General features: G+C 32.4%; 1 protein-coding gene and 2 long non-coding RNA genes across 7 annotated transcripts in view; 2 read left to right on the top strand and 1 right to left on the bottom strand.

Moving 5' to 3' along the window:
• Nucleotides 1–27,375, top strand: part of LOC139905125 (uncharacterized) — a 47,082-nt gene that overhangs the window by 12,025 nt on the left and 7,682 nt on the right. The window lies entirely within an intron of this gene.
• LOC121116649 (uncharacterized) lies at nucleotides 7,441–10,289 on the top strand. Its single transcript, XR_011779620.1, has 2 exons — nucleotides 7,441–8,388; nucleotides 8,555–10,289. It is a non-coding gene; the product is annotated as an uncharacterized lncRNA (long non-coding RNA).
• LOC121116648 (solute carrier family 23 member 2) lies at nucleotides 11,192–25,144 on the bottom strand. 5 transcript variants are annotated; one of them, XM_040710913.2, is made up of 13 exons: nucleotides 25,005–25,144; nucleotides 24,884–24,941; nucleotides 17,920–18,076; nucleotides 17,702–17,859; nucleotides 17,430–17,644; nucleotides 16,922–17,048; nucleotides 16,752–16,857; nucleotides 16,546–16,687; nucleotides 16,226–16,479; nucleotides 13,759–13,986; nucleotides 13,174–13,321; nucleotides 12,142–12,250; nucleotides 11,192–11,362 (listed from the first exon to the last, which is right to left on the bottom strand). In XM_040710913.2, the coding sequence occupies exons 3-13, from the start codon at nucleotides 18,055–18,057 to the stop codon at nucleotides 11,314–11,316; spliced, it is 1,674 nt and encodes a 557-aa protein (XP_040566847.1). In that variant the 5' UTR covers nucleotides 18,058–18,076; nucleotides 24,884–24,941; nucleotides 25,005–25,144; the 3' UTR covers nucleotides 11,192–11,313. The 5 variants fall into 5 exon arrangements, with proteins under 5 accessions (XP_040566847.1, XP_040566845.1, XP_040566846.1 ...); XM_040710911.2 differs by lacking the exons at nucleotides 24,884–24,941; nucleotides 25,005–25,144 and adding an exon at nucleotides 19,068–19,255; XM_040710912.2 differs by lacking the exons at nucleotides 24,884–24,941; nucleotides 25,005–25,144 and adding an exon at nucleotides 19,083–19,254.

The following is a 27,375-nucleotide window of genomic DNA, read 5'->3' as shown; positions in this document are numbered from 1 at the left end:
TGATGTTTGATTCTTCTTTCTTTCCAATTCACATCTTTTTTCCTTTTCACCATAAAAGCTTCAAATATTTCGAACGGGCTCGATTTAGGAGAATTAAAAGATGACATCCGACTGTAGAATGTTCCTTTAAACCCTCGCAAACCTTCACAAATTCTTTGGACTTCATGTTTGTATGGGCCAAGGGTATGTAAGTCCTGGACAGATTGTATCACAATCCCCCTAAATAAAGAATTCCTCAAGTCAGGTACGAATACCAGGTCAAAGAGTCGGTGAACCTTCGCCATTGCCTTACTTGGCGAAAGTGATTCGTCTTTAGAAGATCAAGGACACTCCGAATTCGTTCTTTGGGAGAAGTGCCATACTTCTTAATAAAGAAGTCGTTGATCTGTTTTTAGCACCCACCCTCGATCTTCTGGCAGAAAGTTTCTGAGGATATGGCAAGGTAGCATTAAACTTCTATACGTATCAGTTGTGTAATCTCTTGAACTTTGCACGGACTTTTCAACTTTAGTATATGCCTAGAAGAATTTTGTGAGGTTTTTAGCATGGATTCCAATGGAGTTATCTCCAGAGTATTTCCAATGTTTATTTGAAGTCCAGATTCGGCTTAAAATTCTTTTAAGATAGTGCCTATTCTATATTAAGACCTTATGATATCTTGTTCATTGCCTCATTAGATAATAGAAAGGTCGTCAGCGTAAAAGAGGGCCTTAAGAACCTTGCCACCATCAATTTTAGTGCTTCTAATATTTTTATCTTCCTAGATCTGATACTATAACACATTGTTTTCCAAAATAGAAAAGGATTTTGAAATCAAGTCTCCTCGTTTACAATCCCTTCAGATATCAAATTCTCCTTGTAGACGAGGTGTTTTAAATTTTTACATGGAATTTCATAATGTAACTGCTATTTTTTTAATCATATCCCTAAGAGCTTTGTATCGATGGAGTTGATTTGTGAGGAACTCGTGAGCTATGGAGTAGAAGTCTTTTAGCGACATCCTCTTTCTGTATGTTTATGGTATCCATGGCGTGTTTTACAGAACGAGAAATGCCCTCCGCGTATTTTTCTTTCATAAATCCTTTATGCACCATTTATATGCTGACTTCCAACGTTTTCTCCAATTGGTTGTTCAGAATACCCTTGAGAGATTTGTAAGTCGTGTTGAGCACCGTCATTGACCTATTGTTTGATATCTTAATAGGAATAGGATGTATGGAGGGTCATTTTATAGATTTGTAGATTTTAATTTAGGCTGTTTTTTAGCTTTTTTAGCAAAAAAATGGAATTGGCCTCATACAAAGATGAGCAGACCCCTTTTTTGTGACCGTATTCCTTTTTTACTTGCGATACAGTATTATCTATATCTTAGTTTCTATAATATACACTCTATAAAAACTTTTTCTGGTCCATTTTTAGACGTTGAATGCTTTAGGGTACATTTTGGAAGGCTTAAATCCAATTTTAGTACATAAATTTAGGAAAAGCATCCATTTTTGACACACATTTCGATGTAGAAGTTTCCATTATTTCAGTAATTAGAATAGGAATTACACAGTGTCTTTGTTGACCTTATACAGTCCATATCTAGCCATCATATCTCTTGGAGGGGTCACTTGTTGCTGCTGGACCTTTTTTCCTAAAGAACTGTCTCATTTATTTAGAAGCATCATTCACAATCAAATTCTTTATTTCTTGTCCTGAAGTTACTGAATCACCATGTTCTGTACATTTTTAACAAGATATTAGCAATATCATTGGATATTTTCTTCTTCTAGATGTTCCTTCGTTCATTCTTCCTTCATACAATTAAATACCTTCATTATTGTATTGACACTCTGTTTAATTATTTCTGAGGTATGAGAGATAAATATGAGGTAATCTTTGATCCCATCTTACCTTCCTCTTAGTCTTAAAATAACTTTGGAAGACATTAGCATAGTACTGTCTGATTTGAAATTTCTAAACAGCTAAGAAATAACATTGTAAGGTTGTATGTGAAAATAGGCAAAGTCTTAAAAGCTACTGTTATGAAATGGTTCTTACGGGCAACCAAGTCGCGTGAATCTTTATATATATATACAGAAGCTGAATGATTTATGAACTCTTTTCTTTTCTAAGAGTAGATGGAAGTCATCAAATAATGTTTTCAAATTATGTATATTGAATATACTATACAATTTTTTCAAGAATTTGGCAAAAGAATAGAAATAACAGCTATAAAATAGTTTTTTTGTCCGTTTATTAACTAAAATCGAATTTTAGTACTCCTCAATATGTCGTACAGTATAAAAATCCACCAGATAAATTTTTTCAATTGCGTATTCACTCCTTATAGTAGCTGAGATATATATATTACTGTATCACGAGTAAAAAAGGGACAAAGACACCTAAAGTGGACTTGCTCACCTTGATTATGAAGCCCATTCCATTTCCCCGCCTTAATATATCTAGATAGGCTATTTGGAAGCTTTAAAGACTGACAAAATTATTTAAAAAAATTGTCTCATACAGGCCACTCCTAATATTAAGAATAAAATTTCATTTTTGTTAATTAAAGTCAGTCATTCCGTAATGATAAAATCTGGTAATTCCATGTTTTGAAGATTTCTTCATTCACTAATTCTAGAAGCCGGGAAACTTTTCGGACGAAATGGGTATAGAATTCATACAGCAACCCGATATTTCTAGGGATTTTATATATGTACCAATTTTTTCCACAGAAATAGGATGTTATTTTTTTTCATTACCTTTCTTTAACAAAAGACACATTTTCTTTCACTCTAATATTCTCGAAAAATTTACAGACTTAGTAGAAGGCTGTGATATCACCTGATATTTTATGTGGGGCATTCGACACTATCCCATTACTTAGTCGCAGAGTAAAATAAAGATTCCACTAGGTTCATGTTCGAGCAGATCATTCATCCAAATTTTTCATATTCTAGTATTTTGTTTAGTTCTTCACTGATATTTACTGAACCCTTACAAGTGTCATTAAGTTTTTCTAATGTATGCCTCAAGTTTTTTTATTATAATGATACTATATTTCATTGTACTTTATGTATATTGATTTCACCCAATTATTCCTTATTTAGATGGAGTAAATGTAATACTATAATGTTTACTTATACTTAATCAGTTAACCAGTTAAAGGAACATTTGAAAAAAGTTATTTCTTCTTAATACTTATTTCTTCAAGTCAAGTGTACCTCCACCTCATTTTTTTATAGTTACTTCAATTGGCTTTTGAGCAACACTTAAGTTATCAAGACCTCTTCTAAGGAAAAATACATTATCTTCTAGTTGTACAATTTCCATTTTCAAACTTTGTATTTACTTTACATGATCTTTAAACGTGATGTTAATAAAATCTGCTTCGAAGAATCTCTTCCACCCGAAAGACCAAGGGCATCAAACCTTCTTCTTTAATTTAGATTTAGGGAAAGTTCCTAAAAGCTTTTATTTGTCTTATCTTTCTAGTCCAAAAATATTGTATACCAAATTGGGTAAACTGTTGTTGGTTTTCCAGTAATTCCATTAGATTTGGTCATTTTTGAATGTCATATTGAATTCCTTATTTACCTTTTCTTTTCCCTTTTTGACAGGTATTTTTCCCGTTTTGACAGGTCTTCAACTGCAACGCCATTCCAATCCAAATTATCTCTTTTAAAAGCTTTGCTTATTCCTCCTCCAACACATGTACCTAGTTCCGAAATTTGGCTATCAAATCTTCCCTGTGGGTTTCCTTTATCTGCGTTGGATCAACCTTTGAAACGAATCTTTATTCACTCTTCAATATATTTTTAATGTCATTGAATTTACTATTTCGTCGAGAAATTAATTTTATTAGCACAACACGGAAAAAAAGACAACAACCCTTGCTGTCTCTAAAAAAATCAATTATGCGCAGTTGAATAGTGGAACAAAAACATTCTTTAAAACAACAAAATGCCTAAATTTTGATCTGATATTAAGGTCGTGTTAAATAAACTAATAAAAATTAGCAAACGTTTCCACAATAGCTCTGTAAGTAATGACAAAAATGTACTTAAGCAAATTATTTTGACTTAAGTCTAAGCAGTTTAACCTTTTTTTATATCAATTAATTAATTAAATTATAATTAATTTTTGCCAATGATAAGGCACTTCCTAGAGGTCAGAATTTTTTTTTTTAAATGGAATAAAAAATATAGAAAAACAATTGATTTTCCAACAGGAGATATCAAACCACATTGAGAAGATATAGAAGCTCTTGTTTTATTGAAAGAATCTATTTTAAAATTTGCTGAAAGATAATTATTCACACAACCACTGAATTTTTTAACCAAGACACGTAAATCAGACAAAATTTGAAAAATAACCACAATTTTTGGGCATTTATAAAAATAAGTAATTTTAAAACTCCCCATTTCTAAGCATATAGCGTTCTAATTAGATCCTTTTTCTATCAGATCATCCTTGATTGTTAGCTTATCTTTCAGCCATAGTGTTTTTTTGAGGGGTAATCACAATATGTAACCGTATTGATTGAAAAACAAGGTCCAATTAATCATTCAAAACAAAAAGTAATATTTAATTTTATTGTACCCGGATTTGACAGTACACATAGTTTATGGAATTGTCAACATGACAAAATTTCAAACGCAAGTCTTACTAAATCTAAAACAGAGGATAAGTTGTATATTTTTTAATGTTGAATGTCCATTATGGCATAATTAGAGAATAAATAGTGCAAAATCGTTCTTAGCAATTGTATTCTTCCAAATCTTCTTTACAATTTATTTGGTTGTGGAAAATGACCAGTGATCAGCACTCTACAGCTGTCCTCGTGGTAAACATTTTCCTCATCCAAACAAATTGTAAACAAGATTTGGAAGAATACAATTGCTATGAATGATTTTGCCTTATTTATTCTCTAATGATGTTGTAATAGACATTCAGCATGAATAAATATATAATTTATCTTCTTTGTCAGTTGTAGTTACACATGTTTATGGCTTTTTTTTGATAATGGCAATCATAGAAAAGATGTGTATGTACAGTCAAATCTGGGTATGATAAAATGAAATATTACTTCTCTCTCATGATTCATTTCACATTGTTCTTCAATCATGAAAATGAATTCCTTGTCCATGTTGGCCACTCCTTTAGGATGGAAGCCCACAATGGGTCAACAATGTTATGTGCATATTTATTGGACTATCTCTCAAAGATACTCAACATATTGTAGTCCAAGGTTTCAGGTCCGGCGAGCTAGGGGGCCTCATTTCCTGTGCCAAAAACATGGAGGTCTTAAAAGTGTTGGTTTTTCCGGAATAAATCCAATTTCAATTAGCTGATTTGGACAAACTGCTCAAATTAAATTTTTTGGAATGACACTGGGTCTTTTTTTATATATATTTAAACATTTAAGTTATTTGTATCCTAAGGCATGCGCTAGACATGGAGATACAACGGTAATGGTATACGATGTTCGTATTCGGAGGACATCTCTAGAATTTTGAATTTTTTCATATACAGTCTTGTCTGCCAAATCGGATGATTAAACTTTTATAAGCATAGATCTCAGGTTTGTCAAGATATTGTGGTCTAAACTTGTTCCGGATTTAAAATCTCCCGTCTTGTACACTGATAATAAATTTTAAGGCCTACTAAAAAAATAATTAAATATGGACAAAAACGTATTTAAACTTTAGGCTCCCACTTCCTATGGCTATGGTTATTGTCCTAAGCTTTGCAATTAATATCAATATTTTTATTTTCGGTGGTAAGTGTTGATATTTTTAAAAAACTATTATAATTATGTAACAATACAAATATAAATTTGTAACTTATCAAATTTTCAATAAATACAATTAATTGAATCATTATACCTCGAGTAATTTTTGCCTTAATAAAATTGAAATTAAAATACATTATTAATTACAAATTCATAATCCAAGTTTCAAATTCAAATTAGACATGGAACCTAAAATATTTTCAATACTATAATTTTATTGACATAATGTATGTTCTGGCTATTCAACCATTATTTATTAATATCACAAGGATATATCTAACTGCTTTCAAGATGAATAATATTATTAAAGCTTACTTAAATATCCTTAGTTTATATAATAAAACATCTTAAACTTACATTATTCTTAATAATCGTTAATTAATATCATCATGGATTGAGTGCTTTGACATCATGAAGGTTTTTTTGTAATTTTTAATAGAATCCAACATCTGATGATTTTTATATTTAACACAATGATAAATATTGGAGATCGAATACAAAGAGATGAAATTATCCAATTTATATAAATTAGATAGAATACACATGCCTCAGACATTATTTATATAGATTGCTGGCCAATTTGCCATTATCCAATCTGTCTTATTGGTTAGATACTAAGTTTTTACATACTTACTATGAGTAAGCAAAGAAATGTGTCAAATTACTTTTAACGAGGCTTATACTCCGTTCATTAGTGGTACGTCCTACGCAGTTTGCTATAACAATATGTGACATCTTTTTATGAAAAGTATGAAAATATTTAATGTGAGTCAGTTACCTTTTATCAAAGCTATTTGAAAAAGCGAATATTTGTTTTCTATCATTTACATGGGTAACAAATTTCAATATGTTTGTGAATCAATAACTAATTTTGTAATTTAGAATCATACATTAATTAAAAAAATTATTTTCGATATGATCAATGTCTCTTTCAAGAAGATAATTCCAGCGATTTGACAATCCATAAATCCCCAGAAGTACTTAGTTTGGTATGATTGACTTATTTAGCTAACTACATAATAATCACGGACTTTTTTTTCTGTTTCTTTTTGGATAAAATATTTCGTAATACTATAAAGGAACGACCTACTATATAATTCTTTACACAATGAAATTTTTTCGGGTATCCTGTAAAAGTTTGTCCGTGCATCATACTTTCTCTTTTTATATCGAAATCGGAGACAGCGACAGATGATAGTTGAAATTCAATTCTTGCAACCTTTTAATAATAAGAAAATCACTTTGGTACGTCAATTGTAGGGGCCCTTGCATCCTTTAAACAACTTCTCCTGAGTATTCTACTAATCGTCAATAAAGTAACTTTCCCTTACTGATCTCTCAGGCGCACCATGCTGAAGAAAACGTTCCGTTTTTCATGGGTATCTAACAATGGAGGTACAGATGTGTGGAATTATGATTTCGAGAATAAAATTATGTCTTGCTGTTTTAGAGGTTTCTTGTTCTCATCTATTTATTTATGGCTAATAATCTTCCTCTCCAAAACCTCCTATCCGACAACAGCTTAAGTCTTCAAGAAACACAAGATTCAAGGAGATGAAGGATAATTAAACGGCACATCATTCAATTTGTATTTAGAAAAGTTATTTTTGTCGTGTAGCATCCCTTTAAATGTCCTGAATCATCTCAATTTATCCAAGTTCATTGAAAAATGTACCGTAAAAACTACACCAGATCGATGGGCCGTTAACAACTTGGTCAGAGAAGTATGTGAAGGAGTTTTGAATAGAATAAAAGAAGAGGGGATAGAAAGGACTATTTTCGTTGCAATAGATAAGACAAAAGATCATCAAGGGAGGTCAATAACGGCAATTTTGATTGGCCATTTTGACAGACATTTATATTGTAGACCTTACCTTATTCACTTGTTTCATACTGAGATTGCCAACGTAAACAATGTAAAGAACATCGTCATAAGCTCAGTTTATAAGTTATTGGGAGAAGATTTTGTCCGGTGTAGACTTACAGTTTTCCTCGCTGATCCCGCCTCGTATTGTCTCAAAGCAGGAGAAGATCTTCGAACAAATTTCCCGGAATTGATTCATATTCATGATTTGAAGGAAACCCCGATCAATACCAGATCAAAAAAAAGTTCTTCAAAAGAACCCTGGCTACACAAAACTAAAGGAACTCTCAAGAAGTGAAACCCTTGTATACAAAAATACTCCAATTGTCAAGCTGAGAGAGTCTTTATTATTGTTTATGTCAACCCATGTATTTTCTGAAAAGACGTACACTTTCTATGTGTATAGTGCTCAAGACTAAGGCCAAATGAGATAAATCCAAGAAAAAAAATGTACCTTCGTAACCTATTTCATCTCGTTGATAGTAAAAGTAGATACGATAGAGAAATAAGAGGCTACCCACCATCTTCGGAAAATAAATATTATTTTCTTACTATATTAAATATATAAACAGCACACGATTACGGATTAATGTTTTATCATAATTCTTTTTTTCTTCTTCTCCTAGCTATATAGTTAATCTCATCGAGATACAACAGCAAAGTTCGACCCGATAATAAAAAAATATAAAAAGGAGGCGAAGATGTCAGGCGACAAAATCTCCCCGAGAAAAAATAACTAGCGGTAAAAATTTATGCGTAAAAAATGTAGGGGCAAAATGTCAGAAAATTGATGATCATTTAAAAAAAATTTGAATCGTGTTTTTTATAGTTTTTTGACATCATTTGGTAATACTTATCATCATGCTTAATATCAAGAAACTTTAACGATATTATCAACTCTCTTTTAGAAGGAACAAGAATAGAGATAGGGTGGTCAATGTATCTTTTGGCGAAAAAGATAACTTCTATACATGGTAAGCAAAGGAGGAGTGTTTGAATTCGGTCCATCTTCCAAAATCGCAGAACTCTAACTCCCCTAATATGAACGCCATGGATTACTTCTTTAAGGGGGAGTTAGAGAGGAAGGTTCTGTCAATTCACTCGAGAACATCCAATCCTTCAAGGCCTCCATCATCAAGTACTAGGACAAAGTCTTCTTCACAGACTTTTCTTGGTACCTTCATTGATCAGGATGCAGCTAAAGATGATCCAGATTTACATGAACGACCCTGTATATGTGTATATCTTAAATTGAAAAAGCAAAAGAGGAACTTAAAGACGAATAAATTATCAAATTTACTAAACCTTTATTTAAAATTGCAAAATTCACGAATAATACATTTGTACCCCTGTCAAAACCATAAGGGATTTACTCTTAATCCCATTTTGAATAGTTTGGAGCTCTACGGAGAGACTTTTTTAGGAGGAGGGCATTATTCAGTCGTTTTGTACGTTGAATTTTTGATCCAGGTCCCATTTCTTCTCGTCCAAAATTATAACAGACCCTTTCCACGTCCAAAGTTATAATAAATTTTGACATTTTTCAATACACTTCATCATTAATATTCTGACCGTAACGAAACTTGAGATTCTAGATCCTTATGGATGATTCGATTCATCAAAGTTCTTGACATATTGATCTGCTTTGCAATTTTAGCCATTGATCTGTAGGGGTTCCTAAATTTTTGCTTTAAGTTTCTAGACTATGTCAGTATTGCTAGCTGACCTCGTGTGTCCACTTCTTGGTTTGTCATCAATATTTAGAGTTTCTGGAATCATCTTGATGTAACATTTTAAAAAACTGAGACTGAAGGTATCAATATTCCAAATATTTGGTAGGCTAATTTACCAGCACGATAGATACTTTGTACTGTTTTTCTTAGATGATGCATCTCGAATAATAAAAATAACTTCAATTGCATTTGTATAATAGCAGAAGAGAAGAATTACAGTATATTTTAAAGTTAAAATGGATTCAAACGTGATTTTTCGGAATCCAATCTTTAACCTCGGGGATAAATGGTTTAAATACATATTAGCGACATCTTCCATTTTACAAACAAGTCTCAACTTGAAGCAGAGGATAGAATTTTTATAATACGAAGTTTGAAACTTCTTTTTATATATTTTATAGCTGTCCTAAGATATTACTACTGATAAGAATGGTGGATAGTCTTGCTCAGAAGCCTATAAGGTTAATCTTGAGCCTTCAGATTAGCAAGTATCAACTTGCCTCTGTTCCTAGATGCTTTTAAAATCGAATATGTTATTAGAGGGATCCAAAGAGTTATTTACGGAATAAAAATTAAAACAAACTTATTCTGGATCGGGTCAATATTCTAGATTTTGAGAAGAATAGTCATTCCACGGCTTCTCAACAGATGAAAGGACGTTTTAACAAAGGACTTACTAGACTTCCTGATCTAGAAGGAGATGAAAAACGTGACCTTAGTCCCCTTTTTATCTACAACTTTAATGAATGAATGTCGTGTTCTCTCCTTTGTTATTATATTTTATACCTAGCTAAATTTATGTGTATTCTGCGTAATATTTAAATTATATTGATTTTTTGTATCGTTAGAAAATTTTAATTCTTAAATAATCTTTTAGTACAAAGTTGAATAAAAAAATAGTATTCAAAAACGGTAAGATTTTTTTCTTTTTTAAGAGCACAAATGAAAAGCTGACGCCAAAGTTTTTGACATGAATGCTTCATTTTCAATTCGTTTCTTATTGTTTTTTATCAATACGAAACCATATTATGCGTGCCATCCGAAAAAACTTTTACTGAAATATAAGCTAAAAATCCTCGATGATCAGTGAAAAACAGGATCTAATGAAACACTGGTTGTATCAATATAGAAAGTTTCAAAAATACTTATTTATAAAAGTATCCAAAAATTGTGCTTTTTATATACAAATACTTTGGATATAAGAGAAATCTGGATATAGCCCGTTTTTCATCCAAAAAATAGCAGAATTTTAACAAACTGGTGGGACTTACATTAATAATAATGAAAATCGTTTAAAAAAGTAGACCAAAACCAACATGGTACCCCTGAAAAATTGAAACATGTTTTGGAGGAGAGCAGCTACAATCAGCTGTGACAAGGGAGGGGGGAAGAAAATAAACAAGGACATTTACAAGAATTACTCCAATGTCGATCCTGAATTCTACTCTGAGTCGAGCAAGGACTTACAATTATAACTCCTCAACAAATCCTCAAGATGAATCTCTTTCTTTTATGCGTACAGACAATTTTTTAATAAGAATTTTAATGTAATTGAATGTAGAAGGAAAGGTAGTTCACACCTCAGAAATTGAATAATAATGACAACTGCTAAGAAGTACCAATCCCAAAAACGTTCACCTAAAAAACACACACATTACATCACTACATTGTATTATGCATCAGTGGTCGAGATTGCAAATGGATAAAAAAACTCGACGTGACTTTCCTTAGTGTATCTTTACTTGGATATAACTAGTTCACTATAGGTATGTCAACAACATATTTGATAAGTAGTAAAATAAGCTCGAGATATGGGATATAAATAGATTTACATATTATTAAGAGAACATAAGTAGAAATATTGTTTACAATGTGGAAATGTTAATGCTTAACGAGATTGGCTTGAAAACAAATCATAGCCTCGATTACATCCTTCAGTGATTGAATGTAGGTGAAAATGGAACATAACTAGACCAATTCCATCTATAAAAAAGAGATAATTAAATTATCAAAATGAATTTCATATAAAGATATATTTTATTAAATAGGAGACACTGCATAATTGGCCCAGGCCCGAATTTTCACATTTTTTTAGAAATTAGAACTTCAAAAAAACGTTTACCCGTTTTACCATTTAAAATTTCCCCCGCAAATTGATATTTTTTTGTGTGATAACGAAAATAGTTCATGGATTTTGGAAGGGGGATGCCCCTTGCAAACACCTTTCTTACCCTATATGAATGGTCATTATTTTCTGATTTTTTGAAATCATAATCCTTGTTCATTTAAAAAAATATAAATGTTTTATTTTTTTAACTGCCTTAAATTAAAGATTTTTTATTGTTTTGAAAATGGAGGTTTTTCAGTTTTTGGTAAGAAAATAAGAATTTTGAGTGGTTGTTTTTACTGATACAGTAAAATGTATGATTTTCTCCATATGACACCTATAAAATTAGATTTTTCAATTTTCAATGAACATGTGATTTCAATCGAGGACTAGCCACAAGTAAAAAAAAATATTTTTCTTTTATTAAATGATCCAGTGATTATATATTTAGAATACAAATGCCTTCATTAAGTTTTTGAGCCAAAAAATTGTCAAAGTGCTCAAATCAAGGATTCCAAAACCTGTATGGCGCTATAGGGTTAATCATGGAATTCTAGAGACCTGGAATAATCATGCAGAATTTGTATTATCACACGAGGGAATACAAAAGTAGGGATTGGTTGAAAAAAAATAATTATAGAAGGGATAAACTAACCGACGAAGATATGTGGTAATAAACGGAATATCATATGTTGAGGAAGAATAATCTTGACCAGACTTTGCATGCTCATTCCATTTAGTAATTCCTCTTTCATCCGGAGATCCTGTGAGCAATTAGATTAAATTGTCATCAATACATTCCAGGTACTCCATTGAAATCTGAACACTTACTTATTCAACAATTAATTAAGGAAAAGTGATTGAAATTTATTCATATTTCGATATATTAAAGCATTAACAATTAGTTACAGAACAAAACAAATCTGAGCTCTCTAGCTTACGTACAAGTAGGGGAAATAACACTTGAACGTGATCGAAGAATTTACATTTGCCCACTCCAAGCAGTTGGGTACCTCCAGGACCACTGTTTGCGCCGTCAGCAAGACAAAAACGTAAGAGCTCTGTCAAAAGGGCTAAACTGGACTCGGGGGAGTTAAAGAAAACAGCCCAGGTCAATCCCCTCAAATCCATTAGGGTCCATGAAAAATACCACAGAGTTTCATACAAAACTGTCCAAAAAAGTTTGTGTAAAGAGCCTTGTAAGGGTGGACAGACCACTTTGACACCAGCAATCAAATAAAACCATCTCCTTCGTTGTAAGACTCTTTTGAATGAGTATTTTAAATTATTTTAAACTCTTTTCTGACACTTTTCGCCCCCCTACAGCCTGATACTAACCTCCTTGACTAAACATTTGGGCGCATGTATAGGGAAATGCCTGCAGAATCTGTCATTCAAACAGCGAGGTCTTCAAAGCGACTGTCAGCCAGCACTGAGACGCTATGTCAGATTTCTACATCTGCAATAGGTCCCAGTCCTTTCGCCGCCCCCCTAGAAGCCATCATCGCCGCTTATGTCGGCTACATAAATGACTATGAGAGCTACTACACAAAACTATTCATAGAAATATTTTTGTTGAAATTATATTGTTAATTAATTAATTATATCTTGTTGAAGTTTAAAATTCAAAGTTCAGATTTTAATGGACCACTCGGTATTGTAATGAGTACAAGTAAAATAGACTCACCTGGAATCGTATTGTCCAAGAATAGTCCCAAAACTCCACCAACAAACATTCCAGTTTTTAGAATGATGAGAATCACTTGATCCAAGAATTGAAAGCCAGTTTCAAGTTTTTCTTGATTATCTTCATTATCAGCCCATCTTTGAATCATCTTTATAATACAAATATGATGGTTAAAAAAAAGACAGATAGAATAATAAATGATAATTGTGGCACGGTCAACACAAAAACAAGCCAGAGGGATTTGGTCTCAAAATCGAATCTGTATAATATTTTTCATTCCTTGACAAATGATTATCATCCATTTCTATCATCAAATTATTCTGATTGATCCTTTGAAGGGGTCATAAATTGCACTTAAAGTAACACAAGTTCATGGGCACAGTTAGAAACTGATAGATTTTCTATTTGAATGGTCATATATCAAATGAAGGTTCTAAACTCTTGGGTAACTCAAGTCATCCCAGAAAGCCTGTAATTGACCAAATTATCTATCAAATATTGGTCTGAAATAAATTGGGCATTGCTCTTATTCTTGCATTTTTTAAAGATTGTTTTTGTGTTAACCTAGCACAATTATGTACTTACCAATGGGAAAAAAATGGAAATACCTAAAATGAGCATATTTCGAGTGGAGTTTAAACTAATATATTGAAGGTTCGATAGACCTACACCAGTAATAATACTGAACATTGTGAGGAAAATACCTCCAACTATGGGATCTGGAATTGTTAAGAAAAAGGATCCGAATTTAGGAAAGAGTCCAAAAAAGATCATGACCAATGCGCCAAACTGTATCACTCTTCTACTTCCAACCTAACCATTTGTTAATATTGATTAAATTGATAGAGTCATATAAAGAATACATGAATCACACACAATTAATACAATCATTAGATAATAAATCTTTTCAGGAATTAAAATAACCTATTTTATTGATTATTATTCTAAGTACATAAAATAAATAAATCAACACACAAAAAAAGATTATTTAATTCCTGAAATCCTTCATTACATGAATGTTCATGTTCAATTCCTTATTCATTTACAACTATTCTACGTATAGAGCGTTTTCATGTGACATCACAGTTTTAATGTCGTCCATTTGGGGATGTTAAACAGTCAAGTTTTAAAAGGATGACACCCTTTTTTTCATCAATATTAAGAAAAATAGTGAACTATTGGATATCATAATGGGACCAACGAATTGAAGAACTTAAACTGTTTAGAAAAGTTTAATACCTCCATTGATTTGTTTAATTATTTGTTAGACCCTAAAATGTATTAATGTATTTAGTTCAAATGTAATACGTCATGCATGTATCATAATTGAAGAAAACGCCATTTTTGGGGCTCAAAGTTGATATTTTTAATACAACAAATGGACAAATTTCCGAAAAACCTTGATAAAACTATGTCAAATGGATTTATGAATAAAAAAAGACTTAACACTTGCATTGAATAGTACTTAATGGCAGGGAAATTAGAATTAAATCAATGTAATGTGCAAAGAAAATCCCTAAAAATAGCTAGGCTTGTGGGGAAAAAAAAAATCATCGGTAAGGGACAAGAAAAGTAAGATAATTAAAGAAAAATATTTTATTTTTTCCATTATAATACTTCATTTTTATTTTATGATTTCACTATAACTATGTCATAATATATTTTTAATATACTTCAGGGTTATATATATATATATATTAAGACAAGGTAATTGAACGATAAAAATTTTATAGACAACAAGGTAAAATTTATCCTATTTTTTGGCCCTAAAAAGACCATAAGGGAAACAGGCGTCATGTATATCAATCAAGATTGTTTTTTCTTATCTCTAATTATGATTCATTCACAATTCTGTATATGGGCTTATGGGCTCTTGCGCAGTCCATTGTTATCATGTCTTTTGACTAAGATTTATTTACGGGACAGGGCAACAAAACGTGGACCCGAGAGATGGATTTAGAAATACATCAATAATTTGATATTTTTAACAATAGGGAAAAAAATATCAATCACGGTCTTAACACGTCGCCTGAAGGCCATGCAGGAGTTGATGACAAACTCAAATGACAAGTTGTCCCATACATCCACTGTGGAGGACTTCAGTGAGTCCATATTTGGGTTAGAGGTTCTGTTGGTTTCCCTCTCGAAAGTGCCCCATATAGAAACTAATCCAAGTTGTGCTTATAGCTCCCCCGGTATGGTCCTAGGAGGTTGGTGAGACAAAACATCGGCTGGGTGGGATCCTCCTTTATATCTTCTCCAAACTTAACAAGATCTTCGTATCCCACTTTACTTTATGCCCTCCACTTCCTGACATCCTGGGGAGGTCTCCTCTATTTTTTTATCTTGGCCAACTTAAAAACCAAGCTCATATAATACTTAAGAATGTCCGTAATTTTTATTACATCAACTCCAGCTTCTAAGAGATCTGAGATGTGCTGCCTTTAGATTGTTACTCGCTTATGATGATCAAATGACTAAATAACTAGTAAAGTTTGTTTAAGTAAAAAGGACGGCCAAAATAGTAATCAAAATACCTTCCCATAGTAATGAGAAAATAAACATTAATTCCGCGTTTTGCTACCCTACCCTGTAATGTAATTAAATACGAGTCAACATTTCGGACAGGGTTATTTATTTTTCTTTAGAATAAACCAGAAACATTAACTGTCAATCAAAACCATATTCATAGTATTTGAATCATAATTATGCTTTAAAAAATATAAAAGTTATTTTTAAACAAAAATACATGACCCTAATCATCTACGAAGGGTATTTATAATCTATATTTTTTGATCGAAGGTTAAGTGAATCCTAAACATAATTCATATATATAGTTTTTGTTTACTTTTTACTTCAACCATCTTGTTTCCTCTTTTCTTTTAAGTCTCTTTAGGCCCCAATAGTTCACTATTATCCTTAATATTAATTAAAAAATAGTTTTCATTGTTACCTTGGTTGTTTTGTTGATATCTAAAATGGATGACATCAAAATAGTGACGTCTCGCCAAAACATGTATTGAATATTCTTTTAATTACACTAAGGATATACTTTTGTAACCCCAATGGCACCAATATTTTCTGAGTAGCTCGTTGTGCCATTCCCAGAACCAAAGATCCCTGCAATCATACATCCTAATCCTTCCACACCTATTCCTCGATTAATTGCATGTGTTGGAGGTGGAGGTGCTCCACAAAGCCTTGCACATGCAAAGTAATCCCCAACCGACTCAATCGCAGAGGCAATGACACCTGCAATCATCCCAACCACAGCTCCAATATGCACTGTTGGCAATCCCCATTGAACTTTAAGTAAAAAAAAATGATAAATTTATAAGGACATCATAAAATATTTTTATAAATTGTTTTTACATGGATAGGGAACTCGAAACCAAGTTGAGTCCTGTAACAACTTTAATTTTGTATCTGTTCGTCCATATGAACCCTTCTCTAGTACATCAGTAACAGTTAGAACGAAGCATAGAGACCACATCGTTAAGATTGTCATTATTACCTGTTAATTGCAATAAGGTTGTTCATCTTTTAAATTAACATTTGCTAGAAAGATCTCAACTTACAGGGAAAACTTTAAATATTGGTAGTGATTCAATGGCTAGAAACTTGCAACAGGGAATGTTTATATTCCTCAAGTATTGGGATAAAAGGATCATAAGCATAACTGTTCTAATGAAATATATATATATATATTTGGAGTGCATTTATATCTGATTCATTGTTGAGTACTCACCCCATAGAGATACCCCAGTGTTTTGCACAAAATTGTGAAGCTGGTTCTAGGAGACCAAGCCCGACCATGGCTATGGCTGGTGTAATTGTCAATGGAGTTACAAATCGGAGGAAAGAGCCAGCAATTCCTTTGAAAATATAGGCGAATCAATAGGATAAATGAATATAAATATAAGATGAAATAAGGATGCAAAGATGAAAGAGGCAAAAACATATGAATGGGAAATAGTTATAACATTGAATTCTGATATATTTAATAATATGTTTACTCAGCTAAGTTCATCTTTTGTCTCGCACCATTGTAAGGGATGGGATTTTGTAGAGACATCCTACACTTCTATTCTATTCGTGCTCTACAAAAGTCCCATCCATAGTAATTGTTTATAGAATTTCTTTGATCAAGGTTGCTTAAAGGAGTGAGCATCATTTAGACACCTGTTTATTTTGTTTCATTACTACTTCAGCCGTCTTGTCGTCTCTTTCCTTAGAGTCTATTAAGGTCAGATTACCTGAAAATCCAAGAAATATCTGTACCAATGATGATACAATGATTGCTCCTTGAATTTCTCTCATCCTAATCTGCCACTCCTCCGTTTTTTCGACGTAAGTCATATTTCCCAAGCCCACTCGTTCAAAATTTGCTGGACATTTAAATTTATCTAATGAAAGAATGGCAATTGTTGGAGCAATAAAAGCAAACGTTCCCCCTTGAATAATGGGCAGTCTAAAAATAATGGTTATATATGAGTAATAAGCGATTTGGCAGTGGACTCTCTAGTACCTCACACCAAAGGATGATTGTAAGAGAGTCACCATCCCTGATACAAAGAGGATTGTGGATATGATGTTTCCCTTTGCTGGATCATCTGACTCCATGCACATGGCCGGGCAAATAATGAAAGGAATAGCTACTGTTGAGCCAAACATGGTTAAGTAATGCTAAAAAGATATTCACATACAGTGAAAAGTTAATCCACAATCTTTGTTGGTTTTCCCTACCTGTATTCCAAGAAGAATTGAAAGATACCAGGGCGGAGAGGTATCAATGTCATACATAATATCTAGTTTATCTTCATTTGGACTATCATTTTGAGATCCTGCACTCTCTAAATGATTTAAGTGGTGTTCCACAACCATTTTGGGAATAGTTACACTTCTAAAGAACGAAAAAAAATCATGAATGCACATCATAATATACAAATAGTACAATCAACCCAAATAGATATCATTGAGAATAGCTGTACTATTTTAAAATATTCTCAAATATTTTGGAAGAATATACTTTAATATAGAGGAATAGTTAATGTGTGATCGGTTTTTATTTAGAAATGAAGACTGCAATCCCGTACATTCAGCCCCTGTCCCGTCCAGTTCAGTTCTAAAAACCTATAAATTTTAGTGCTCGATGACATCACTTGTTTTTTAATCTGTTAGAATACTGGTAGTCCTAAGGATATGTCCTAAGACTACACTGGACTAAATCAGTAAGTACCGACACAACACTATGAATAGTCCATTTGCAAATTCAAAATTCAATTTCAAAATTCCACAGCTATTTATTAAAAATTAAACTTTTTGTAAAAAAACTTTCAAATAACAATTTTTCTATGAGCAAAATTTCCAATATCCACAGCTTTTCACAAAAAATTTCAAGTGTTAAATTTTGAACTCTACTGCATAATTTTCCCGAATGTCCTTTATTCAGGAAATAACTCTTTGAAGAAAAAAATTTAACCCCTATGTTCGTGTCAAATTTTTTCATAATGATTAATCATATTTATCGTAAAAAACAAAAATACAAAATTTCGTGAGGGGGCTACAGCCCCTCCAGCCCACCACTTGCAGACTTCCCTGTTAATGGAACAGGGGGTCAAACTCTAAGAAGGTGTACTCCCATCTTTATTACGTAATGACAAATTTGTATTCTTGTTGAAGAAAACTTATAAATTTTGATATCGCCTTTGGTGCAGAAACTAGGTAAGGGGATCAAGTAGATATTGGTCCACGTACTTGTTGATAAACAATAAAAATAGAAGTTGTGCAATTATGGTGTAATCTACATGTGATGTCATTCATATAAACTGTTCCTCCCCCAACTTCTGCCCGGAGCCCTTGCCCATCACCCATACTCTAAACAAATTACATACTGCTTTGTTCCATACCGTCTGAGAAAAGCTTGTGTCCCCAAGTCTGAAAACCTCCGGAATTGGTCACTCATACACTTTAAGCAGTTCTTCAAAAAACCCTACACAAAATCAATTATCTTTAACAAGTAATAAATTAAAGTTCAAGGAAAAGGCAAATGTTGCTGTTTGCCTCTCTCTTTCTTATAATAACAATGACACCATAAATAATGTACAAATTATGGCAAATTTACATAAATATCGGAACAATTTTATGTATCAACGCAACCTCGAGTATATTTACATTTATGGTTACTGTGCTGCTTTTAGTATTATATTATTCTTAATATAATTTTTATTTACTTAACAAATTTTAATTATTTATTGTATGTCTCATTGGATTTAGTTCACAAAAACTAAATTTTTTGGAAGACAAATTGGACAGTTAAACTTCAAGTATTAAATTTTTTGAAAAAAACTCAAAAATCTACAGTTATTCGCTAAAATATTTTTAATTTTTAAAAGATATTTTGAAGCTCCTCCCTCCCACCACGGACGTTCCTATATTGGCTTGCAATAAATGACGATTATAAAATAAAATAAAATTTTGACGGACGAATTATAATATGCTTGATTAAGAAACAATAACAAACGTTATATACAGTAATAATATGCCCCTTCATCTTATTTCGTAGACAGGTTTGGCAATTCTCATGTTCATGAGTAAATAGTCGAATTTATAAAGGGTACACTAGTAAATTAAAAGAGCTGATATCCTTTATCATATTATTAATGTATCACAATAGTTTTTTTTTTGTTTTGTTTTCAATGTTAGCATAGTAAGTTTTGTATTTAAAGAAAAAAAAAGCCCAAAAGAATATGGTAGTTAGCCAGATAAGTCAGTCATACCAACTGCAATTTACTTCTTATGTAAAAAAGAGCACATGCACCAACCATTTTACCTTTTCTAGTCACACAACTGTTAATTTTCTCTACGTTTTGCTCATCCATATGTAACTCAAGGACTAAACAGTCCCTGGGTCCATACATAAATGGGGGTATTTTTTTAAATTCACATAATTTTCAGATTATAACAGGCTTCAAAAGAAAGATGTACATTTTTCATGACAATCTGTTTTTTAGTCTGTGAGCTACCGTGTCAAGCTTCTTGATGTGAAGAAATAGCGTTCAAGTTAGGTAATGGCTTGAAAAATGTTATGGAGACTCTGCTCCAAAAAAGAATTAAAAAAGATATTAATTTATAAAAGCCAATTTGTACGGAAATAAAGTGTATCTCTATTATGCCCGGGACTTTTTAGCCCGTGTTTAATGCATGGTTGTTTCCAAGGCTCGGACTCTCTACACTACCGTGCAGTTATTAATGTATTGATATTTTGCATGTGTACTTGTCATATTTGTATGTAAATTTTACGGTGATTTAAATGTCATGAGATTTAATTTCCTTATGTCACGTCCCATATACTTTGAATAAAAAACAACACAATGCTAAAATATAAAGGAAATATAATTTTTGGAAAATAGCGTTTTTCTTAATGTTTTAAAGTCTAAATAAAAATATTCTTGAAAGTTAACATATGTGATCTGTCAACACAAAAGTAGGCTAGAATGATTTTTTTTATAACTTGAGCTTGGAATAAATTTGTATGTTTTCAATGATCATCGTTGACTTCTATCAACACATTATTCTGATTCATCCCTTGGAGGTGCTGCATATTGCGCTTTGTTGCAAAAATGCAACATTATAATGAAAGAATTAGAAGTTGGTAGATTTTGTTTGAAAGACCCAATCGGGATCAAATTAAGCTTCAAAAGTCAAATAAAGATAATAAACTCTATTCAATATCCTTGTGTATCTGAAATCATCCCGGAAATTTGAATAAAAATCCTATAATATACTAAAATATGTATGGAGTGCTTAAATATATTAGATTTGGGTAAAAAGTAATTTCATATTCCCGCCCTTTTTTGAACTACGTATATCTTGTTCGTTATTGGTCACCTAAGATCATAGGATTAAGTGTTGTAAAAGGTGTTGGGGTATACCACAAACACTTTTTCGGACAGTATTGCGCATGGCTGGTTCAGTCGTGAATTATCGTGTGTCAATTATGGAGGTGTCAAAGGAAGAAAATCGGCATATTTTAAAAATATCAAGGATGGAATTTCCATCCACGAATCGCTACTGAATTCAAGCAAATTTGACAAGAACAGGTAGTTGTCACTTGGTGCCAGGTCTGTCCAATTTGTTTCAATTCAGTAGCAATTCATGGATGGAAATTCCATCCTTGAGATTTTAAAATATGGAAAACGCGCTTGGGTGTACAAATTTGGTCTACAAGGGATCCAACGAAAAGGGCATTATGAACTTGAATTCTCATTGTTATCAAACAGAACGGGGCATACTTGGCTTAAATCAGATGATTGCCTCACTTTTTATAAAGCAATGAAATAAAATCAAAAATACGAAATTGGTTTTTTTTTCTCAACCTATTAACAATACTTTTTTGTAATTTGTTGAGTGGAAGTCGCACTTTTAACGACTTAAATTTAAAGTGAATATCAATATCATCTAGCCATTTGCTAGTCACAAGTGGTTGTTGGTGAGAATGAACATAAGTCACTTAGTTACTTTTCTTCAATCATGCAGCCTTTACTTCGAAAAGAAAGAGAAAAATGGCCCAAAATCAGTTGTTAGTAGTAGTTCTTACCAAGTATGTCATTCATATTCAATAATTACTGTGAATCAAGCTCTACCAATCAACGTTCAGAACAAAGATATAGGGGAAAGAACTAGAAACATCTACATTATTAGTTAAAGGAATGAAATGACGTCACATACCCGTAGTAAATATCGTATCACGCCACTTCTTTGTAATTTTAATAATATACTATTTCAAATTATATTTGATGCATGAAATATCCTTTTTTCTGAATATTATTTTTTTTTATCCCAGCCTGCTTATATCTAGGCATGCTTTTAAAGTTTATACGGAAATTAAATATATTTTTGTAAAATTTTGAATATTTAATCATTTACTATTAAATATAAAAATATCAATTATTTATCTCTAATTACGTCTTTAACATTATATTTTTTTATAAGCCACCTTTAGTAAGGGCAACTAAAAAAGAAACCTCTTGGTGCAGGTGCCCTCTTGATCCAGTATTCCTATTTTGTAGCAATTTTCAATTGGAAAATGATTATGACCGCAGGTTTGACTGTACGAAGGTAGTTTGAAAAGTCCAGAGATGGCACTACTTGTGAATATCGAGGTTATGTTTCGTTATTAGTATCTCATGGAAGAACAAATACCAACTCTCGGCCAGATCGTTCAAATGCGTTCTGCTCTGCATTTGTTAGAATCGATGCAGCCATTTTCAAAAATCGACAAAAAATAATTTCGTACGCTAATTAAACATTACTTTATGAAAGGCAAAAAGCCACAGTAGATTAAAAAAACAACTTGATAAACATTATGGAGACTCTACACTTTCGATTAGAACAGTTTATAAGGGATTTTAAAATTTTTGAAGTTGGTCATTTGCCACAAATGACGCTGAACTTTCTGGACGGCCTGTTGAGGTTATTACTCCACAAAGCATCCAAAATCCATGATAGGGTGATAAGTGACAGAATAGTGAAGGTGTGTGAGATTGCCTTTTCGGTGCGAATCTCAATTTGGAAACCTATTTCTATTAATTTTACGACCATAAATTCTGAGGTGTGAGCTCATACATTGTCGGGATGGGCAATGACTTTTTTGTAGCCAATCGTGGTCCTTTTTCTTGCATTTCGATTTTCAAACAGCCAATAACGATGGATAATATGCACCTGTAATAGTTTTATCCTTTTCCAAATAGTCGATGAGGATTATTCCTTGCAGATCCAAAAGAGGGTCGTCATAATCTTTCTACCCAATTCTTCGATTCAAACGAATGTCAACAGAAAGTAATAGACTAACTAAACATAACCTCGATATGCACCAGAAGTTCTCGAAATTTCGATGGACTTTCGTATATCATCCGGACTGGAATGATGTATTTGCAAGTAGGGGGGGGGGCAGAATGATACTTTTGAGGAGATTTTTTTGTTTTATTATAAAATCCAAATTATGAATAATATTTTTAACATAATTGATTCTTTTTAATTATTACATTTTCAAAACAAGAAGATTTTTTTTGATTTCTGATATAAATAGTGTTCTATCAGTTCTTATATATTCAGTAAGATCCAGTCTTAGGACTGGACCTATTAATCCTTATGACTGTCGATCATTGGAACTGGTCCTTAAAAACTGTCATTCCATAAGATCGGCGCTTAACTTCAATACCTTACACTAGCTATATAGATTATGTGTTTTAATTAAGCATAGCTGTATAAAAAAAATAGTAAAGAGAAATAAAAAATGCAATGATAATTGCAAACACTTGTTGCAAGGGATCCCTTTGTTCTGAACTTTAGAATAAATTGTTTTAATGGGTCGTGAATATTGTTGGTTTCGGGCAATGTGTGAATAAAACAATTCAGTTTTATAACAGCGAACCCCCTTTTTTCATTAATATTAAGAAAAAGGGTGAATTATTGAATCTCAAAAATGGGACCTTACCGAACAAGTATCAAAACGTTATCCCTCAAATGTATGTATGTGATTTTTTTTCTATAAATTTCAAGATTAGGCATGTTTTTTTTTTTTTTTTTTAAATTTTCTCACATACTTAAATGTTTCAATTATGATTTGACAAAATTTCATGAAGCTGACAAGAATCATCTATGTATGTCAAAAAACCATGTTCTAGAATTAAAGAAACGGAGAAAATATAGCAGTACTTTCTATCAAAAAATTTAAATTACACCATCGCTGTTGAATAAATATTGGAAATATTTGCATCACTGCAATCAGAAGAAAAGGCTACATCAAATAACGTTATTTATTGCCTTCAAATCTATTTTGTAACATGCCTACTCTGATACCTATTTTCATTATACAACAGACACTAAAATGTGTCATTTCCTCATTATACCTAAAACCTTAATTCCATATTGTAGACCATTAGTTAACTATTATAATAGGAAGAATAAAATATTTTTTTCTAATTATCCTACATTAATCGTCACGAATCCCTCCAAATATATATTTAATATTACATATCTACCTAGTTCATTAGAATTTGCATTACTTATTACAACGATTTATTTCAAATATCACTGTTTATCAGAGGCATCAATTAGTATTCATTACAGGTGGTTATTCATTTTTATCTTGAAGTTCATTTGATAAAGTATCATCAATGTTTATTGGGAATTTGTACATTTTATGTAGTACAAATTGAGTCTCCAAAAAAGAAATTATTTGCTGTATCATTTGCCGCAATGTCTTTTTTTAAGGAAATAAACCTTTTAAAAAAAATTTTGGTTGTATTTTCGCGTCAAATTTTTTCATCTCAATTAAACAAATTTTTGGAAAAAAACAAAAATGCCTTAGTTTGGTAGTGGGGAGCTACAGCCCCTCCATCCCACCCCCTGCTAATGGAACAGGGGTGACTAAACTATAAGAAGTTGTACTTCCATCTTTATTACGTAATGACAAATGTGTATTCTTGTTGAAGAAAACTTATAAATTTTGATATCGTCTTTTGTGCAGAAACTGGCTAAGGGGATCAAGTAGATATTGGTCCACGTACTTGTTGATAAACAATAAAAATAGAAGTTGTGCAATTATGGTGTAATCTACATGTGATGTCATTTATATAAACTGTTCCTCCCCCAACTTCTGCCCGGAGCCCTTGCCCATCACCCATACTCTAAACAAATTACATACTACTTTGTTCTTTGTTCCCTATCGTCTGAGAAAAGCTTGTGTCCCCAAGTCTGAAGACCTTTGGAAGAGATCAAGAATACATTTTAAGCAATTCTTCAAAAAACTTTTAAATTTCACTTACCTTAAAGTAATAAATTGAAGTTTGAATGACAAATTATAATATATTTGGACTTGAAACAATAACAAACGCTACTAAAAGTTTATTTATAAGAGAATAATATGCCCCTTCGCCTTATTTTGTAGACAGGTAAGGCAGTTCTCATTGTCATGAGTAAATAGGTAAATTTATACAGGCTGACTATTAACTGGCAGGTTCGGATATCATTTAACACATTACATATTAGTAGATATACTTATATTATATAAGCTCTATTATATATAATAGAGTTTGTGTATGTATGTGTGTCTTTTATGGGTGCAAACCAGGGTTGGCTGATTTAAATCATTTGATTTTTTTCATATCATTCATTTAATTCAACTTTATTTATATTATCACTTGAGTGCAAATTAATCATGAAGTATTTTAAATATACAATTTATTATTCGATTAATTTTGAGCATAACTTCCTTGTGGATTTCTTTGTCAATCTAATTCCACTGACAAAGAGCTTCCACCAGATCTTTTTTTTGTAGGGACGATAGAATTACATTAGCGATTTCTCTTACTGTCTTCTCCAAAGTCTGAGACTCTTTTGATTTTGTTAAAATTTCTCATCTTATTTACATTAGATGCATTGCCCGTTATAATTCCTAATGAAAGTTGAAATAATGATTAGACAACTTTTTTGGTACTTCGTCTAGTGATTGATTTGCGAAATAGAGTGTGGTGTTCTATCACATTATGGTACATCGCATGACCGCTCTTCATCCAACTCCTTCTAATCACTGCCCTACCTCTCCATCCATGCCCTTGAGACTCCTGTCATGGTGTCGGCTAAGTTTTTATATACCCTCACCAACTCCAGGTCCCAACCTGTTCCATACACAACAAAGAGCTCTCCAAGTAGTGCAACTCCTCTTCTAACAAGCATTCCAGACACTCTTAGTTTCTTTTCTCTCCTTTCATGGCTTACCACATAAAAAGGAGAGAAAAGAAACTAAGAGTGTCTGGAATGCCATGAGTATACAATAGCAGAGTCGGTCTTAATGGATATTTTTTCCCTCCCCCACTTTATTACAATATTAATCCCTCTGACAACCACGTTTAACTCTGACAGGTTCATATGAGAGCCGTCTTCTTTCGTTAGGATCCACACCCATTCTCAATTCTTTATCCATCCTCCAAGTACAATTGAACTAGGATCTTTTCATTCGTGGCACTGCCTCTCACACTCCATGTGCCATGTCCCAGGTCTGACTTTCTAATTCTATCTACGATATCACGAAGTATTCTGACAGTATTGGCTCTGGAACAGTCACTCAATGACCCTTCACTAAATGATCTTTTCACAAAACTCACGGGTACTCCTGCCAACGTGCCACAAAGAAGCAGCCTATCAGCTTTCCACTGAACGAGAACCACTGTCTTCTTGTTATATATTCACTCAGCTGTGTATTCTCCTCACCGGCTCTCCTCCACCTCAATCTACCATGTTGATCCTTATAGACCTCAAGTCCTAATACACACGTCTCATTAAAGTTCTCCAGGGGTTTTGTCTCGAGGCCATACTTCTTGACGATATTTCTCACTTTCCCCGCTTTAATCTTGTGCAAGTTGATGATTATGTCGTAGAAGTAATTATGGGTTGCTTCTGCATCTTCCTTATCGCTTCAAAAACATATGCCAGAACAGATTTAATAATTTTTGGAGCATAATTCAACCCAAATCCAAGATTAGCCATTTTATACCCTTCTCCTCTGTAATGCACTATCATTACTTTTAAGCATTCCTTATCAACCTTAATTTACTTGGAATTTTTTTTCCAAACCCCATAGTGTCTTGACTTTTTTTTTCTTTGTTTAGCGGTTTTTTTTTTTTTAAACTTTCATGAAATGTTTTTCAAAAAAATTAATATAAAAGCATCGCACAAATCCAGACGAGTGCTATTATTTGAGAACTGACTCCACTCTCATAGTTTTTTCCCCAATTCATCTGCGTCTACACAACCTCATTCCACATATTTGTTCAACTCCCTGGAGTCCAAAACAGGTCTCACTTTCATTTTCTTATTTTGTTCGACGGTCATGAGGGGAATTACACTACCGTCCGTCCTAGTGCTGACTTCTAGCTAACCGTTTAGGATCCATTTATTTATCTCTGGGTCGAATTTTCACATAGTTCTATGAGGGATTGCATATTGCCCGACCACATTGCTGAGTCTCGGTTCCTTCTTACACTATCTTTAAGAATTAGAAAAAGGAAAATGGTTGTAGTCACTGCTCTTTTGTATTTTTTATTCATTACTTAATAGGTTGTCGTCGTGTTAGCAACTCCCTATATAAAAATTAATCACCGCATATCTTGGTGTCATCAATCTCAATATTAAGAAGAT

Source organism: Lepeophtheirus salmonis, chromosome 4, assembly GCF_016086655.4.
Source record: "Lepeophtheirus salmonis chromosome 4, UVic_Lsal_1.4, whole genome shotgun sequence".
NCBI lineage: Eukaryota > Metazoa > Arthropoda > Copepoda > Siphonostomatoida > Caligidae > Lepeophtheirus > Lepeophtheirus salmonis.
This window is presented reverse-complemented; position numbering and strand designations above follow the sequence as displayed.

Bases quoted from the DNA above. Each gene is read 5' to 3' on its own strand.
- LOC121116648 (XM_071887613.1), bottom strand. From the start codon at position 19,138: ATGAGTGACCAATTCCGGAGGTTTTCAGACTTGGGGACACAAGCTTTT. The intron at 18,077-19,067 runs GTATGTAATTTG...TTCGTTCTTTAG, and splicing joins AGACGGTATGGAACAAAGCA to AAGTGTAACTATTCCCAAAA. The intron at 13,322-13,758 runs GTAAGTACATAA...TGTATTATAAAG, and splicing joins TTTCCATTTTTTTCCCATTG to ATGATTCAAAGATGGGCTGA.